The sequence below is a fragment of the Stenella coeruleoalba genome (genome assembly GCF_951394435.1).
Source record: "Stenella coeruleoalba genome assembly, chromosome: 7".
Taxonomy (NCBI): domain Eukaryota; kingdom Metazoa; phylum Chordata; class Mammalia; order Artiodactyla; family Delphinidae; genus Stenella; species Stenella coeruleoalba.
In genome coordinates, this window is record NC_137153.1 from 66,091,655 (window position 1) to 66,111,843 (window position 20,189).

The 20,189-nt window shown below is 37.2% G+C and overlaps 1 protein-coding gene across 9 annotated transcripts in view; it reads right to left on the reverse strand.

Annotated features, from left to right (window-relative positions):
• The window catches only part of KDM4C (lysine demethylase 4C), a 451,309-nt gene that overhangs the window by 123,056 nt on the left and 308,064 nt on the right, over window positions 1-20,189 (reverse strand). For all 9 annotated transcript variants that reach the window (XM_079925522.1, XM_079925523.1, XM_079925525.1 and 6 more), the window contains 2 exons: window positions 12,482-12,537; window positions 10,153-10,261 (listed from right to left, as the gene is read on the reverse strand). In XM_079925522.1, coding sequence (XP_079781648.1) covers window positions 10,153-10,261; window positions 12,482-12,537 — 165 coding nt within the window. The remainder of the gene's footprint in view (window positions 1-10,152; window positions 10,262-12,481; window positions 12,538-20,189) is intronic.

Consider the following 20,189-nt stretch of genomic DNA (forward strand, 5'->3'; position numbering starts at 1 on the left):
GGTGTTTGAAATGTAAAATGTGGACCTACCAAAACTACAGTTGTACTTCATGTGTTTATGCTGCTTCCATTTTTTAACTTAGCTTGCTGAAATTAAATAAAATCCTAAGTTCAGCTCTTCAGTAACACTAACCACATCCCAAGTGCTCCATAGCCGTCATTGGCCAGAGGCTACCGTACTGGACAGCACAGTGCTACATCATCTGAGGCTTCCCCTTCTCAAGACTCATCTCTCCCTCCTCATACCTCATGCTCCAGCTCTGCTGAAATTTCATTTCCTAGACCTTACGGCTCCCTCCCACTTCCAGGACACCGAGCATCCTGTTCCTCGTCCTGGCTGCTCCTCCAGTGCCCTCTTCTCACCCTTCAGGTCTCAGATGAGGCATTATTAGGCAATGCTTCTTCCAGGAAGCTTGTCTACACCCCTTTACTGCCCTCATACCCCAAATTGAGTAAGATCTTTCACTGCATTCTGGATTTTTACTACAGTAGAACTTTTCATGCTGCTTTGTAGTTGCTTATCTAATTTTCAATAACTTCCATTATTCTGTAATATCTATAAAAGCAGAAATGACACACATCTATCACCTAACCACACAGCAAGTCCTAAAGAAATATTTATTGAGCAAATGGATGAACAAATGAGATAGCGCAAAGAACCTACTCTCTCCTTATAAATATTTATCCACTCCAATCCTAATTGGCCAAAAGGCAGTTTACAGAGATTTATGCGGCAAGGGGTTGCGTCATTCGCCGATGATGCATTGCATCATTGCATCATGTCATCCTCACAACCACCCTGGTTTACAGATGAGGTTCTGAAAGGTTAAGCTGCATGGCCAAGGTTGCTTAAGTGGTGGACACAGGACTCCAACAGTCTTAGTCCAGAGCCTGCACACTCAATCTCAATGTAGCAGAGGCTTAGAATTCATGACCCAAAGGGCAATACAGATGAATGCACAGAACCCTTGATATCTAAATCAATAAATACAAACTGGGCTGGTACCTGTATCTATGAGCTCATCTTAGAAAGTGACATCACTAAATTGTGGGAACATGCCTAAAATGTACCACACTGACTTACATTAAATTAATTACAAGTATGAAAAGACTGTCACTTTATATATAACCTTTTTGTTGATTTTTATTTTTTACTTTTTTTTTTTTTTTGCGGTACGCAGGCCTCTCACTGTTGTGGCCTCACCCGTTGCGGAGCACAGGCTCCGGACGCGCAGGCTCAGCGGCCGTGGCTCACGGGCTCAGCCGCTCCACGGCATGTGGGATCTTCCCGGACCGGGGCACGAACCCGTGTCCCCTGCATCGGCAGGCAGACTCTCAACTTGCCACCAGGGAAGACCTTTTTGTTGATTTTTAAAAGCCGCTTCCAAGGGGATAAATAATTTATACTAAAATATTAGAAAAATAAGTAATTATGGACGCACTGTTTTATAATAACGACTGTACCTTTCAAAAACTATAACCTCTCTGCTGTCAATCACTGTTGACCAAGCGAAACCCTATGGATTGCTTACAGCCATCTAGCAGCTGTCTCGGTTTGGCAAGCATTTGTTGGTATTGACTCAGTCGATGTTGGAATGAAAGGGGTGACCCCATCTCTGGAACCCTGACCCCAACTCACTCAATTAAAAGATTCACCAGTAATCACTACTCACACAGACAAGATCAGAAAAAAATGGACCATTCAGCAATGTAAGCTAAAAAAAAGAGATGACTCTCGCACTATACTCTTTAATCATGAATTATCTGAAGTTCTACTTATCTATTTAATAATGTTTTTAAAATTAGTCCTCAGGAAAAATGAGTTCAAAACGAAAAAATTTAAAGGCTCCAATCAATTTCCTTTCGCCTCACAGTTTTCTTTCGTCAGATAAAGAAAAATCCATAGTAACAAGATGATATTTCATGCATTTACACATTTTCTCCTATAGACATCTACAGCCTTCAGAAAGTATATTATTTGTAGTCATGCCCATCTGACATTTTCCATTTTACTCAAAAGATTTTATGGTTTGGTATTACAGCAATATACAAATTTGACAGCTTGCAATAGGATCTAGTCCCTGTAGCAAATCATTCTGACAGTTAAGTACTATACAGCTACTAATGTACTTTTTTTTTTTACACCACACTCATTTAAAAATCTTACAAAGCTGGGGACATGTGTATGTTGAAATCCTGAAGAATGTTCTTAATGATATAATAAATTTTATACTGAGCATATTAAATAATAGGACCCTACACACCACACCACGATTCTGTCATTTGTGGTGTCACTTATTCCCCCTTCAGTAGTTCACTATTACAATCAAATTTTCCCTCAACTGCATTTAAACAATAAACTTGCTCATCATTGTCAATGTTTATTATTTTCTTAGAATTCCTCTTTGTCTTTAAAAATAACTGAAGACGTGAATAAATCAGTACATGAGCTAATGTGGAACATAATGACTTCCGATTGCCTTTACAATGCTACGTTTTTTTTCTTTTAAAGTGGTGAAGGATAATCAGTATGTCTTTGCATCTCCCAAACTGTGGTAACAGAGGCTCTGTCAAATACAACCATGATTTCCTCTACAAAGAAAGCGAAGCTGCTCTGCAACGTTGCTGTAACTGCAACTAAATAGGACTCAGAGTGATCTTACAGCACGAGAGGCAGACCCCATCTCTCTCTCTCAGTAATTCTATTTTTAGTATTCAATGCATCTGATAACATAAGCCAGTTAGCAAGGGATCAAGTGCCTTCCTTTAAGAAATAGGAAGGCTGAATGTATTTTTTTCCCCTTAATTCAGCTCTTCAGATGGAATACCACAGTGAAACCACTCTATTCTCAGAATTGATGTACCTTTCAAAACTGTAATCTTTGGCTTTCAAGTTCACTATTATTTGCCTTCAGGTACAAATTTTAAGGTGTATAGAGGCTTCTAAGCAGAATAGCTGGCCTCAGCCAGGTACTGAAAGGCTTGTAGCTCAGTCATCATTGCAGTGTAAATTCCTTTTCAAAATAATGTTCTTCTCTCGGAGAACACTTGTGCCTGTGCTTGGTTCACTTGTCAAATACAAATCAGAGGTCATCAAATGCCTGGGGGCAACTTCGGCTATTCCAAAAATCATTTCTCCCCCTATTTTGTTGCAGAAATAGGATTTCAAATGTAAAATCCTAGGAATGTCTGCAGACAGAAATCAGAGGTACCCTCCATGCCACTGTGAGGAAGGTTGTGTGGTCAACAAACACCACCAAGTTCTTTATGCACTGACAGCAAGCAAGATAGACGTCATTTGCTTTGACATGTGCAGTTTAATATGTAAATATTCTCACAACACTTCTATTTGAGAACTTTCTCTCCAAAAGGGAAGACTGTTTAAACTAATGGCTGCATTTTGGGTCTGCTGCATTTTCCAAGATTTCTTATAATCCACAAACTTGCCTTGTTGTTTCATTTCTATAAATTCCATAGATGTTTAATTAATTTAATCTTCAAGAAGTGATGAATGTATGTAATAGACATTCACGGCTAAATATCTAACAAATACCAGAATTTCATGCTGATTTACTCCTTTTTCTGGGTGTTTTTTTTTTAATGTTATTCTCTTAAATTTTATAATCAGATCTAAAGACTGGTGATCTGCTTCCTGATGATACTGCTGTCTTCTGTGTGATCATATTATAAAAGCATTGTCCTCTCAAAATTCCTGTTTTAATTCTTCCTGAAAGTTTTGCTGTCTTTTTTTCTATTAACAAAAAAACTTTTTAAAAGGCATTCTAATTTCATGTGTGTTTTATATCTCTCTACTTCCTTTTTTGCTATTATCATTTTTGCACAATCTTGTTTCTCTTCCAGAGATTCAATTATGACCATGACCAACCAATCATATTAGTAGAGAAAACAAGACAGAAAGAAATAAGAAAAGGAAATGACTGAGTACATTTTAAAATCTATACTGCATGGGGGCAATTTTTTCTTTTTGTCCTCAGGCATACCAATAATCTGTGATTTCAAACAAGCCCCAGGACTGGCTATCCCTGAGCACACCACTCAAGTGCGGAGTAGGAGATGTCCCCGGCATCCTCCTCATTCTTTTTCCTACCAGGTGTCAAAGCTCTGATGTTCTCTGGATGAGCGGAGAAGGTACCAGAGGACATGGGGAAGGGACTGGGGATGACAGGGTTCGCCACAAGTATAATTTTTCGCAAACTGAAAAGTCATTCAGAAGCAAAGAAATTCATTCTAAATGAGTAGGTAAGAAAAATACTAGGTAATCTAGAACCTGCATTAATAATCAGAAGAATGCTTAAACTGACAGAGAAAACGGTTCTACCTTTTGAACATGGCTTTGGATACATAGCCTATTCAGGTAACTTTCAGCCATTTCCTTCCTGTTAAAGGATGGTTCTGCTTAATAACCTGGTGCTTTTATTTTTTTAATTAATTAATTAATTTTTTGGCTGTGTTGGGTCTTCATTGCTGTGTGCAGGCTTTCTCTAGTTGCGGCGAGCGGGGGCTACTCTTCATTGCGGTGCGCAGGCTTCTCGTTGTGGTGGCTTCTCTTGTTGCACAGCAGGGGCTCTAGGCGTGCGGGATTCAGTAGTTGTGGCACATGGGCTCAGTTGTGGCTTGTGGGCTTAGCTGCACCGCGGCATGTGGGATCTTCCCGGACCAGGGCTCGAACCCACGTCCCCTGCATTGGCAGGTGGATTCTTAACCACTGCGCCACCAAGGAAGTCTACCTGGTGCTTTTAGATAGCAACCTCTAGCATTTTTAAGATGGAGCAGAAATTACTTTGTTAACCCCTGAGATAATTATTCTACACAAAATATTGCAAAATATTGTTAAAGAAAGAAAAGAACAAACTAATTGGATAAATACCACTATAGCCAAATATATTTTTGCAGTATTTTGTTTAGTTTAAAAATAATGAATTTTATTAAAGTATTTTAAATTAACAGCCACATAAATAAAATAAAAGACAATGTCTTGAAAATAACTCCAGTGCCATCACTGATGTCCATTTAATTATCTATGAGTAGAGGCCACACCTATGGTAATAGCAAACAAGGTGGCTGGATGAGATAAAGGTTCTTCACAAAGCACACACTATTTTAGGATCAATATTGAAGAGCACTGAAAGAGTTGTCTTCCATTTGCTGTCTCTTTTTTGCAATGGTCATTATAAGAGGAAAAATCTGCTAAAGCAAACAAATCCTTTCTTACATCCTCTACAAAAATCTTCCTACACAAATAATTGCACAGAGGAGTATTTCAAAAGCTGCAAGTTGAACCTATGAATAAATAAAAGGCTAACAACAATATTACCAAAATATTCAAATACCTCTGCATCAGCTCCAGTATTCCATATTCTAGAAAGACCGCTAATAACAAGAAGCATTTCTTATATACAGCTTTCATACTTCAGAAGACATTTTAAACTCATGTTTGCCATAAGCTGTTCTTTAAGACTCTTGCAGTTACTAGCTTTTACTAGTGTTGCTTATTACTTATACAGAAAAACACTAACTTGCCCCAAGGGAAAGCAGCTCTTTTATACGGCTAAATCAAAACCCGAACTAAAAAATCTGCCCTCTGGAATTCAGCACTTTGAATGCACAACAGCAAGCAGCACTTTCTGCTCTGCTGTCATCCCTTGGGCTAGAGCAACCCAGTATGCAGCACATCTCACACACATACACCCTCTACCATTGGTGCCAGGCTCCGATTAGGCACTTGCTAAAGGAGGTGATTTAAGGGCAACTGGATGAGAAACTGGTACAGCAGCACCACCTGGTGGGCACTGGAGAGAGGCTCAGACTTCCCTTGCTACTGCTTCAGTCAGGTCACTCCAGTTTTCAATCCCCAACTGACCAGAGGTTCCAAGATCAGAACTCTCAGACAACAGGGCAAGGGCTGCATGGGTGTTCAGAGGCTCTCCAAATCACTGCTAGGCTCTATGGCCTAATCACATTGTCCCCCGTGATGCAGATAAGGTAACTAATGCCTTGCTTTAAAGCTGCACGCACAGAGATGTGCATGAATTTACCACTGTGACCTTTAAAGGGTTTTGCCTTAAAAAAAAAAAAAAAAGTGATTTGGTATTGTCTGATCAAACCCTCCAGCCACAATAATCTTAAGCCAGGAGCACAAATAATAAGTAACAATTTGATGCCTTTTATTCATTTCATGAATATTTACTCAGTAAGTACATGTGTACACATACACACACATTACAGAACTGTAAATGTTTATGATGCTTGATTAGTAATCAAGGTTGTGCAATTTCTATAAAAACAGGTAATGTTAAAATACTAAATCAGAGTATAAAATTAATAACTGTACAGTAGCAAATATACACATAGGTTGCCAAATTTTATTGCTTCATTCACAAATAAGAAATTCAAACAATTTGCCAAAAAAAAAAATCCCTAGGAATGTTTTTTAAAGCAATTAAGAACTTCCATTCTCTCAGTCTCTAACTTACTTCTTTCAACCAGATATTCTCTTTCTGAAAATGACAAAAATGAACATTTTCTCCTTATGTTTATGTCTTCCCTGTAGACCAGTGGGTTCTCAAATGGGGGTGATTTCACCCCCCAAGGGATATCTGGCATTGGCTACTTTTTCCCAGTTTTATTGAGAAATAATTGACATGCATCACTGTATAAGTTTAAGGCATAGAGCATGATGGTTTGATTTACACATACTGTGAAATGATTACCATTGTATGTCCAGCTAACATCCATCTTCTCATATAGATACAACAAAAAGAAATAAAAAAAGGAAAAAAAGTTACCCTTCTGATGAGAACTCAGAGGATTTACTCTCTTGGGAACTTTCCTACATATCCCACAGCAGTCTCAGCTATAGTCATGATGCTGTCATTACAGCCCTAGTGCTTATCTTATAACTAGAAATTTATACCTTTTGGTATCGCCTGTTTGGTCAGGGATGCTGGAATCTATGATACACATGAGAGTCACCCACAACAAACAATTAACGTGTCTAAAAGGTCAAGAGGGCCAAAGTTGAGAAAGCCCAGTCTAGACTATAAGATGCTAGAAGACAGGAACAATGTCTTACTCAAAAATGTACACTAAGTATTTGGCGGGGTAAGCTAATAACTGTTTGGTGAAATACATTGACACTGACATCTAATTCTTATATTCCCCCCCCATATCTGTGTAAATAAGAAGGTGGGTGAACAACCTAGCATCCAGAAAAGAGTTGGCTACAGCTCCAGAAAAAAGACTGAAACTGACATTAGGAGACACACATACATCCACTAAACAGACATAGTAAAATAATCCATCTAGACTTAGGTTGGCCTGGATGAAATACCACAAAACTACTGCTCTGACTTCTAGCTGGATGTGCACTTATTAGTTTAATTAAACTTCAAAAGAATGCTGATGCTAGGAACACTTGATTATATGTTCAGGGCAGAGCATCCTATTTCCTGGAAAGGTGCATTCCACCCACCCCACACACAAGTGATCATTTATAAATTCTGTTATTCAAAGCCAGCCTGAGTCCAATCACCAAGAGACAGTGAGCAAGGCTGGGGGTCGATGTAACAGAGTCATGGTGCTTTCCTGAGGATTTCTGGTGAAAAAGTCACCCACGCTTCTTTCTGGCCATTGTCCCCTTTCAAACTATCACAGTATTTTTGAGTGATTTCTTTTTTTACCCTCCCAAAATGAAGTTTCCCCTTGTATTTTCCCACTTAAGATAACCACTTTGAGCATTCTGATAAACATCATTCCAAAAGACTCGCCATGTGTATAAAATTATATTAAAAACAGAAAAAAAATCTGATCTACAGCCTGCTGTTTTCACTCAAATATGTGTCATGAATATCTGTATGCCAATAAAGAGCTCTCCATTGTCATTTGAAATAGAGTTTAGGTGATCTGAAATTCAGTCAAGACACATTCTTTTAAAGGTGCCAATTGTTTAAGGACGGAAAACCTTCTATAAAGAATATGTAACATACACAATCAAGATGGCAACCTTTTACCACTTTCGGATGCAACCATCAGATTTCAGATTTCTGAAATACAGCAAATACAATTTGCTGACTGGCACGGAAATGATCCATGGTGCCCGTCCCAGCTGTTCCCTTAAAACCCCTTTGAGACTGGTGTGAGTGACGGCAGATCACTAAGGAAGCATTCGCGGAGAAGAGAAGCCAGCACATAGGTCCTTAAAGGGAAGCATCAAGAGCAATGACCACTATCCCAAGGGGCATTCAACTGATAACAGAAATCATCTTTCAGCAGAGAGAACCAAAGGGGGTTGTTAAATGTCGTGTTTGAATTTTTGCAAATATATATTACTTGTAAATCAGAAAAATATTAAAATGTAAGACATTTGTTAGTATTTGTCACACTAAGCATTAAATGTTGGAGGCATGTCATGAACTCAACATTTTTCTTTATAACCTGCCCTACAGTCCTAATTCTGGCAAATGTTTTTGTTTCTTTTTGGTGGGTTTCTTTTCCCCAATGAAAAATATTTTTATTAGTTTTAATGGAAAAAACGAATGCATTTTGTTCCAATCATAAAGGCCCAAACAGTATTCACAGATAGAATATGTATCAATGGAATAATGAAAACAAGTTTATATAAGTAAACAGCAATAGTTGAAAAGCAGTTTGTGCATAAAATGTAATGTGATATAAGGTTTATTGTATTCATTCTTTTTTCTTCTTTCTGCACCAATTTTTTACACAACTTTTCACCCTTTTGGGTGTTACGGTTTTTGCACTCAGAATGCACTTATAAACAAAGTAACAGCACAGTAAAATAAAAGAAAGGGCAATATAAAGGCTAAACATGAGATTTCTTGAAAGCAAATAGAAACAGCAGTCTGAAGAGTCATGGAAGATGACTTCTGCCTCTCTCTCGTGTCAGTGTTTGTTTTCCTTTTTAAACTGGTGAACAAGATATAAGATTTCAAACTTTTTCCTACGGAAGTCCATGAGCTGAACAACCTTACTCTCTTCTGATAGTCACTATGAGCTTTAGGGGGCATTTAAATGGCCCAGTCATTTCCATCTCATTCACAAAACTTCCGTTACCCCAGCCTGAGCATCCTTGATCCCACCACTCATAGCTGCCAACAGCAGTCATCAGGCCCATAAAGGGCCACGTATTTTCTAGCTATGTGAAATTCCTGATGGAGCTATAGTGGAAAATAACAGTGTTCACTGAAAGACAGCAGAATAGATTCTAAGTTCCTGAGACAGAAGTCCAGAGACAAAACACCCCGCTCCCCAGTGGGGGAGAGACGACTAATAACAAAGCAAGTAACACTCGGGTAGAGAGTTACAGCTCAGCCTCTGAAATAGTGGAAAGACCCCACGTTAGACGTAACAAGGACTGAAGAAACTGTAGGGTATTAAGTCCACTTGTAAGACAGGCTTCAGTATTTTAAGGTCAGGCAATTTAACTTTAGGGAAAATTCTCATTAACGGTGAAATATAATAAGGGCCTAAGCTAATGACCTGTTGGCTCACAATTTAACAGAACTCCAAGGTTACATCAATGTTGAGGATGTTAAAGGCCTAAGTTTTCAATGAAAAAAAATACTCTCTTAACAAAGAGAAACAATGGAAAATAACCAGCCAGAGAGTTTGGCAAATTAAATGATTTGTCTCTATCCGTGGGAAAATCCCTTGGGAATAATTAAAGTTTTTGCATTTCTCTGCAAGTCTCTTCTTGGTGAAAAGATGACGAAATAGGTTAGATGCGTTTTGCCAAGTCAAGGCCAACCAAAAAGAGGCAAGAGAGAGAAAAACTAAGCAATTCGAACAAGACATAGTTGGATAGCTCGGGTCAGTTCTAACAAACTTCACTGGATAGCCTATAATTTGAAAATTCACATTAATCCAGGAAATGCAGTATTCCTTTCCCTCACTGAAAACAGAAGCTGAGGAAAGTTATAGGCATACTTAAAATATAACAGGAAAAGAGTGTGTACAGATAAGTAAATTTAGGCTAAAGGGAAAAAAAAGGTAGAATGAAACAACGAAGCTAAGAAAAAAATTACCTTGGAGTGCGTGCATAAATAGAAATATTCGGAACTTGAAATTAACACTAATTTATGAGGGGAAAAAAAAAAGAAGCTTTGCCACTCACCAATTTTAACCTCTGTAAAGGTATTCTGCCTACATCTATCTGTGTTCTTTCTGGAACATTAGTGAATCGGACTTCTGGGACCGCAACGGCGCACATGACATGGGCCCACCTACAGGAAAGGAGACATAAATGTAAACAACCGTTCCCTAAACTTATGTATCCCATACTTCAACCAGAGGATGGCAATTCTCTCGGATGGGAAACACACAGACGAGAAAGAAAGCCCAAAGCCTATATCCATCACAGACTCTTTGAATTTAAAACCTACTGGATGATACCTGGATAGATTCAGTACCATACCTGCCCACCACTGTGACATGAAGAACTAGGTGAAAACCAAAGAATCCTCTCATTATATTGTTCTACACGTGACCTGCAAAATACTGAAATGTAGGTTTGCTATTTCATTTGATACTGAAATATAGAGGTGCTTAATATACTTAAGCTAATTATAATTAGTATGTGGCAAAAGATTTGTTCAATTAATAAAAGGTATAAACTGGGTATACCACATAATCTTTTTTACATAATACGAGTATCATGAAGCAAACTAGAACTAATAGCAAAAGTTTTCTAACAGAATTAATACTGATTAAGTCTTTAATTAAATTGTTTCTTATTGCAATCCTACTATAAACAAAGGAACCAAAAGATAAGGAAAAATGAAATTTAGCTTGTTCCCTTGTTTCCTACTAAAAACCTAGAATATCTCCCTTCAAATTCTGAATTACTCCAGAAAAATGACAACGTCCTCATTAACACTATTAAGTCTCTCATAAATCTTATGCCTCAAATAAATATAGAGACTCTTGAGGTTTAAAGAGATTTTGAAAGAATTATCAAATTTGTCAAACTATTTTTAAGTCAAAGCATATTATTTCACTCTAAATATAAGACTCCATCCTGCCTTTAAAGACCACAGGGACAGAGGGTGAGTGTCAACCCCATCAGGGCATTCTTTCGTATCTAGATAAATACTATACTTCTATAGCAAACACTACTTCTTTGTGTCCTGCCCAAAGGAAGGAAGAGAAGTTCTTGTCACCTCTGTCTTTACAGGAACTGCCTAAGTCATCTCGCAGTCTGCATAACCCGTGTAACATCCTAGAACTAGTCAATGGTTTTTAGCATAGTGCCAATGACATTAACTAAGACTGTGAGAGATGAACATCCAAAATTAAGCAAATATACAGCTTCTTAGACTAAACTTTATCAATGTAGGAATAAGTACCTTCACTCTTCCTTATAAACAATCAGAAACATGCACATGCACATAATTATGCCAACTCCATCATTACATGACAGGACATGACATTACTCCAAGGGTACCAACTCCAGTGCCCACGGGGCCAGGCAAGATGTAACCAAATACACACATACTGGTAAATCATGGTAACCCGAGGAGCACCTGCCCCATTTAGGCCAAGTTCTCATCCTAGCTTGTTATTGTCATATAGAGATACACAATCATTTATTAAGTAAAGATGAACATCTGGATTTTTATATAAAATCTCTCAACTTTTAAATTAAATTCATAAAGTGGTGTGTCAGTCAAATAAAACATATCTTGGGGCTGGATCTGGCTCTCAAATACCATAATACAACCTATATCTAAACTTTTCTACATGTTTCTATTTCCATAGGAACCTATAATTTGCTTTGGCCCCATTTTAAATATTTAAATCGGGTCATAAAAATAAAATTCACACAAAAATATATTTCAACAACCATAGAAACAAGACTTTCTTTTATGTTCACTTATGACTCTCTTCATATTCTCCAACTGTCCCCTCTAAATTGCAAAATCAATCTTTTCTCCCTGTGTTTCTATTTTAGAATACACACTTTCTTGTTAATTTGCTGGTGTTAAAAGTAAATGGTCTTATTCTAATAGTATAGTATGATTATAATTGATTTTATTTACCTGAAGATAACAGATTTCACTGTTTTCAGGCATATTCTGTTTTTATTACAATGAAAGCATTCATCATATTAAACACAAGGATTCCAAAGGCACCTAGAGGATATGGGCTCTATTCAAACTCTGTTAGTGAAAGAGGGCTTATTCCTCATGATGTCAAGGATTCCTCATGATGTCAAAGACACAGAACAGAAGCTGACTTAGAACACCTTTGCCCAGCAGAGGTGAATGTGCTGTCAGTAATGGTTTCTGGAGACATGCACAGAATCCCCACCTCAGAACTAAACAGCAAAAGCTGTGGAACAACGTGTACAACAATGAGAGGCAAAGCACACTGTCACTCAGAGGTTCAACACTCAAGAGAGAGAAGGAAACGATGAAATTCAACATAATTAACGTACTACTTACTTATTGTTCTTCGTTTCCTTAAGAGCACCCCCTCTCAAATTGCAGAGACAGCACTCCTAGGGCAGAAAAAACACCACACAATTTTTAGAGCCATGTAATAAAAGTCAGTACTGTTTATCAAAATATCCCCGTAAATGCTAATTTTTTATTTTAAAATTAAAATTATCAGGAACTTCATGAAGGACTATCTCTAAACAGTTCAAGAAGGGAGAGGAAAAGAGAGGTAGGAAAGTGAGGGGACACCCAAAAGTGTTCTCAGTGTATGTATCTCCTAGGGGAAACCATCATTATCCTAGTATCATGTTCAATTGCCATCGCTGGGGGAAAGCTGTGACACAGAGAAACTGGTAGGTGGAGAGATAGGTACCAAAACTCTAGAACAGAGGAATACACATACAACTCGGTTCCCTTGAGTTCTGGGAATCCACTCCCGTATACAGGATGGCTAAAAAACGGTATTGGCAGGCTTCATTCTGATATGTGGATAAGAAGGAAGCTCTTTTTAAAAGACACTCTTCAAAAAACTATCTCTTGGGTCTTTCTATGGGCAAATAGTGTTGGAAAAATTGTTCTGATAAACCCAGGCTTTCCAGCCCCAGAAAACAGAGCCATAAAATGTTTTCCTTTATCTTCCCCACATAAGTTTACATTTTGGGCACTTCTATGTGTCTTAGATTGGCACAGACTTTTCATTCCAAGATGACTCCCTTTACTACAAACATACCTTATCATTTCTCATTACAATTTTATGAAAAAGTCCACGAGAAAACAGGGCCAGAAAGTAATGCAATGCCTTTTGTTGACCTAGAATTTTTAATTAAATACCTAAGTAAATTTTTTATTTTCAACCTCAAGCTTGTCCTCCCAATTTACTGCACTAATAGTCTGGGGTTTTTTTTCAATAGTTACAGGTTATTTTGTGGGGCTTTTTTTTTCTTCCAAGCTGTCTATATAAAATTTCTTTATCTGTTCTTTAAGGTGATCTCCCTTAACTGATTTTGACAGCTTTGCTCAGCTTTACAGGGAATCCCTCTAACTTACCTACTATTAATAATGGGGTGTCATACTCCACAGCTTTTCTTTTTCTGAGAACAACACCAAAACCACTGAGGAGGATCAACATAGCTGTAGAACTCTTAACAGGCAGCAAAAAAGGCAAAAAGACTAGAAATGTTCAATGGTTTTACTTGTCTGGAAAGTCTCTGCACATCTATTTGAAATTTCCCTGGTGATTATTAAAGGTTCAGAGTAGCAAAAGCTGCCCTGTGTATATCCATTTGAATCCATGATAAACCCAGCTCAAGAAGATAATTTGATGAAGAACATTCTCTATTGCAAAGCCATATTCCAGCGGCCCTTGAAAGAACTGGTTTTGATGAAACACACAATGAAAGGAAAATTTCATAATCCAAATATTGAAAATGAGAAATCCAATAATTCACATTATTCAATAATATCCAAATTATTCAATAACAATTTCATAAAATGTTACTGATTTTATTTTTTTCAGTAATTTACCACACTTGCTACAGAGAGAGGATGAAAATGAAAACAAAACAGAGGTCAAATGTTTTCATTGAAACTAACATAAAAAGATGTTAATACGGAAGTGGGAATGCAGGAAAGGAGAGCTGTGGACCGTGAGAAGCACAGACACTGAGAGAATTAGATGTGATTAATGAAACTAGTAGTGAGAAGAAGCCTAAAGGGACGAGTTAGCAGAATGAAATATAGCAAAGCAGCATGGAAGCTGCTTCCATGCACCTGATTAGGGTCATGAACAGGTACACGTGCTGCAGAGCCAAATATAACAGAAGGAAACAGCCTCTAAAGTGGAATCTGTAGACTCAAGGTGTTAAGTGGAGTTGAGAAGACTCCCGCCTGCCACAACATGAAACTTGTTCTTTCTAGGGTCACAAGCGACCTCCATGTCACCAAATGTAATGGATATTTCAAGTCCTTGGTTCGCCTGACCTCTTAGCAGCATTCAACGTTGTCAACTGTGCCTGAAACAGTTTCTCCCTGTGGTTTCCATGACCCGCCACTCTCCTCATCGTCCTTTTCCATCTCTAGTTGATACTCAGCTTCCTTTACAGGCATCTCTTTCATGCTCCTTAAACACTGTAATTTCTGTAGCAGGGCCTATTCACTCCTCTCTCCACACCTGTTTGCCAGGCATTGGATCTACTACCCTGATTCCCAAAAGGCCACTGACTCAAACATCTGTCTCCTGAGATGTCTCACTGACAGCTCCACAGGCATCTCAAATACATGTGCAACACTGAGCTCATGTCTTCTTCCCAAGCCAGTTTCCCAGCAGTGGCATCAACCACCCAGTCTAGCTCAGGCTAGAAGACATAACCAGAAACACTGGAGGAAAATGGCAATGGAACAATATCCATAAAATACTGAAAGAAAAAAGCTGGCAACCTGAAATTCTATTTCCAAGGAAAATATCCTTTGAAAATGAAGATAAGATAAAAATAATCTCATAGAGACAAAAATCTATGAGAATGAATCTACATTATAAAAACCACTAAAAAAAATCTTCAGAATGAAGGACAATGACACCAGCCTGAACCATGAAGTGGCAGGAAAGAATGAAGAGCACCTAAAACGGGTAAATATAAAATAAAGCTTTAGTATCTTCAAATACGCACACACAAAGAGAGCAAGAGAGAGAGACAGAGAGACTATACAAGTTTCATTTAAAAACTTGATTGTTTCACACAAAAATAACAATACTATGGAGTGGAGTCTATGCAGAAGTAAAATGTAAGATAAGACCACAAACAGAAGGCAAGTTAATCAAATTATACCGTTGTAAGGTTCCTACACTGTTCATGAAGTAGGATGATATTATTGGAAGGTGGATTTTGATAATATAAAAATGAAAATTGTAATTTTCAGCAACCACCTATAACAAAGCCCTCAAGAAATTCCCAAATATTAAGTTCGAAGGAATATAAGCTCACAATAAAAACTCAAAAAACATCCAAGAAAATATGGTTACATAAGCAGAAAAAAAAACACAATAGAATTAGATGCACATTGAGCTCAGATAGAAGATGTAAAATAAGCATTTTAACATGTTTAAAAATTAAATATGGGTATTAGGAATGTAAGTGAGAGACTATAAATAAATAACAAATCAGATTTTTAAAAACAATATAAAAATTCTATAACCAAAACAAAATAACCTGAAATTAAAAACTTAGTGATATGTTAAAAGGCAGACTACTCTTGGTTGAAGAGAAAATTAGAAAACAGAAAGTTAGAGCTGGATAAATAACCAAAAGTTAATACCACAAACTATTCAAAAATGAATTCAATTGAATGTGTGTGTATGTATTTCTGATTCATAAAAATAAATTCCAATTGATTTACAGACCTAAACTCAAAAACAAAGCAGAACTACAGAAGTACTCAAAGAAATTTTAGGCAAATATATTGATGAATTTAGGATAAATATGACTTCTTAATATAACATTTAGAAAACAAAAGACATGTAGACAACATTAATAAAGTTTGACTACATCAAAATTTTTTAATTCTAAAGGATAAAATACTATATAAATTAATATAAAATAAGATTAAAAATTTACAATAAAAAACAAAGATTGTTATCCAAAAAATATTTTAAAAAGCCACACTTGAAAAATAGGCAGAAGATTCAAAGACTCTTCATTGCCAATAAATACATGAAAGATACATAATTTCAAGAATAAAGAAAATGAAATAATGAGTGTTAACCTCAGATTTTTAAATCAGAATATCTATAGTCTGGGGGTATGTGAGTTGTTATGATGGCTGTGGAGAGGAATTCAGCATTATCAATCAAAATTTTAAATGTACATAAATTACAACAAGCAATTCACCTTCTTAGAATCTATCTTAGCTAAACATTTACATCTATGCAGAAGTAGGAATATACAATGACTATCATTTCATTTCTGTTCATAATAGAGAAAACAGTTACCTCTGGGAGGAACTGGAATTGTCAGTTACTTATTTTATTTGCAATGTCTGAATTTTTAAATTAGATTCAGGTTTGAAATTTAAAATAGTGATGAAAAAGATATGGTAAATCCAAAAATTACTGAATTACTAAGAATTACACAATGAAATATTAAGTGAAAACACTAAGGCATGTTTAAATAATCTGTGACACCATTTGGGTCTCCCAAGAACAACAAAATATAGCATTAGTTTATGCACAGAAAAGATCTGAAAGGCTGATTAACTAAACAGTATGAGTAGTTTTCTGTAAAGAAAAATGAGATTTGAGAATCTGAGAATGTTGGGAATGGGAGACCTTCCTAACAATACTTATTACTCTTACATTAAAAAAATAAAACTCACAGACACACAAAGAAATTAAACCTTCTTCCATCTGTACCATTTTTCTAGGTTCCACATATATGTGTTAATATACAATATTTGTTTTTCTCTTTCTGACTTACTTCACTCTGTATGACAGTCTCTGTATGACACAAAGAGAAAAACAAATATCGTATATTAACACATATATGTGGAACCTAGAAAAATGGTACAGATGAACCAGTTTGCAGGGCAGAAACAGAGACACAGATATAGAGAACAAACGTATGGACACCAAGGGGGGAAAGTGGCGTGGCCGGGGGGGATGAATTGGGAGATTGGGATTGACATATATACACTAATATGTATAAAATGGATGACTAATTAGAACCTGCTGTATTAAAAAATAAATAAAATAAAATTCAAAAAAAACCTTTTTCCATCAAATATGTGTAATTTAAAATTAATGTAATCATGGAGGTTTATCTTTTTTTCCTAAATTTTTTTTACTTAAATGAAAATTTTAAATGGGCGTCTGTGATTTCTACTAGTCTTTCAGCGTATGGAAACTTCTTTCCAACCTAACCTGAGGAGATACCAAAATTGTTCAGCCTTGCAGAACAAAACAAATAAATAAAATTCCACAGTGAACACTCATTGCCAGGCTTTTTCTACCTTATGTTTATGAGCATGCCCCTTCTAGAAACAATAACACCCAGTGTAAGATGACTCACTATTATACAGATTTAGATATATTGCTAGTCAACTAATGTTTCCTAAAGCAAAACAAAAAAATGCTGAAACGCCTGTTACAAAATGACTACTCTATGAGCAGCTGTTATTCCTGGCTCCCAAGGACAGCATCTAAAGAGCCATTCTATTGTGTAACCCACCCCCAGGGCAGCTAAAAGCTGAATGAAAAAGTATAAATTGAGATATTCTGGACATTGTACCTTTCCTACTTAGGTCCCTTTCCCTCACCTAATATCATTCACAAAATCCCCTTTTAATAATACCAAGTTACTTTTAAAATTTGGTTTCATTAAAAGTCTCCGCTGAGATGAACAGCTAGTATACCAATTTACAACACAATGATTTCTTTACAGCTCAGTTATTAAACTGAAAAAGAGTGTTTATAATCAAAGTGCTGACACAACGTTAACAACAATGGTGAGAAAGGCATTGTTAGAATATGGCTATCACAGTTGTTTGTTATTTGTCCTAGAGGGAAATCATGTTCCAATGGCTCTTCTATAAAACATCAATTAAAGAAATGTCAATACCAACATTCTCAAGCTGCCTTGTAAGGAGCTCTCATTTTAGCTGACATATCCATAAATGACACTAAAGCCAATTTTCAGTGCTATAGAAAAATTACAAGATTGAAGTACCTCCCCACAGCCTTATTTATCTGACGTGTTCATTACAGAAATGCAAAACCATAAAATAGGGCTGTCTGAGCTGGGAAAACAAAGACTAATTAATCACATTAATGGAAAACTAGCTTACAAAGTGCTGATCAACAAAACACGGAAGAACAATTTCTGGAGATGGGGCTCAGTTATCAGGGTTGAAGAGAGGATGGAATCTCATGTTAGGATGGGGCTGACAAGAATTCTGAGTGATTAGGAAATTGAATGACAAGTTTCCTACAGTAATCCTCTGAATGGAAATTTCACAGGGTCCAATAAATTTTATACCAGCAAGTGAGTTCCCTAATTTAGATGCTCACACCTAATTTGTGTTATAAGTGAAAATATATATTCATTCAACAGATATTGGTGAATCACCAATATTGTGTCCTAGGCACTGGGCAACAGCAATGAATGACAAAGACACACTCTGGCTAGGAGACAAGACAAACTAAATCAGTAGATTACTTAAGGTAAAGGATGTTAAGCACTTGAGAGTGGGCCATGGAGTTCTCTAGGGAAAGGTGATGGCAGCAGATCCTGGCCTTTTCTAATAGGAAAGGTTATCAGAAAGTAAGAGAAAGAATATCTGGTAAGGTTTCATAAGCCATGAAAAAAAAGCCGATGGCCTGAAGCCACTGTAAGGTTTGAATGCACCAAGGACATATAACCTGATTTATATTTTAATCAGATCATCCCAATTGCTGTGTTGACAGACAACAAAGGTTCAAGGGTGAAGAGAAGTTGGCAGGTTACTACCATATCCAGGAAAGAGGTAATGAGCAGATTAGTCTGGATTATGTCAGCCGAGGTGACTAAGAAGTGGACAGGATACTAGATTCATTTTAAAAGTAGACAAGACAGGATCTACTGTCAGACAGATATGAGGTATGAGAAAAAGAAAGCATCAAATCTAACTCTAAAGTTCTTGGCCTCAGCAGCTGGAAGGCCTGGAAATACGGAAGCCTGCAGAATATCTAGAATTCAGTTCAGGACAGGGTGAATTTGAGCTATTGGACATGCTAGAGGAGATGCTATCATAAAGTTGGCCACAAGGGTGAGACTGAGCTGGACCAGAAACGCCCAAGTCATCAATGCCTAGATGCTGTTTACAACCATTAAAGCTATGAGATGGGATGAGGTTACCAAATGGGTTAGTGTAGAAAAGAGGCCCACATTTTGAACTCTGGGGAGTGAGAGGAGAAGCAGGAGAGTGCAGGATCCTGGAAGCCAAGTGAGGACTGCTTCAAACAGGAGACAGTGATAAACAGAAGTTTCTAAGAAAAAGTGGGGCAAAGCCTATGACTGGAATAAATGTAAGAGAGATGTGGGGGAGAAGGGTCGGACAGAGTGAATAAAGATAAGCCTTTTCAGGAATTTTACTATATGTATAGGGGCGTGGAGAAATAGAGTGGGAGCTAGTGGGAAGAAAGATCAGGAGAGGGTTTTTTGGTTTACTTGAAGATGGAAAAAATAACAGTATGTGGATGATAATGAGAATCATCTGGAGAAGGGATGTGGGCGAGAAAGGGATGAATTACTGTAACTATGATCCTGTGTATAAGAGAGCGGATGGCCTTAGGAGAAGAGATATTATAGATATGAAGCAGGTAGAAACATTAAGATCTCTACTGGTGTCTTCCCATTTCTCCATGAATATGAAGACACTTCATGAGGTGAGGGTGAGGATGGAGAAGATGGGGAAGCTTGAGGAGAAAGAAGATATGAAACAGTCAATCAGGAGAGTAGTAGAGTGAATGAGTGATGGGAATGCAACATGAATTACCCACACCGTTGAGGACCAACCATCAGTTACAAACTGAAAGCAAGAGCAATCTGCATATGGGGTGTTTCTCCACAGCCATACTCAGCTACAGAGGTGCAGGTACAGAGTAGATAGATAGTTGGATTTACCAGGGTTGAGTTATACCAAGGAAGAGTAACAAAGTCAGAGAGTGGCAAGGGAGCTATGTGCA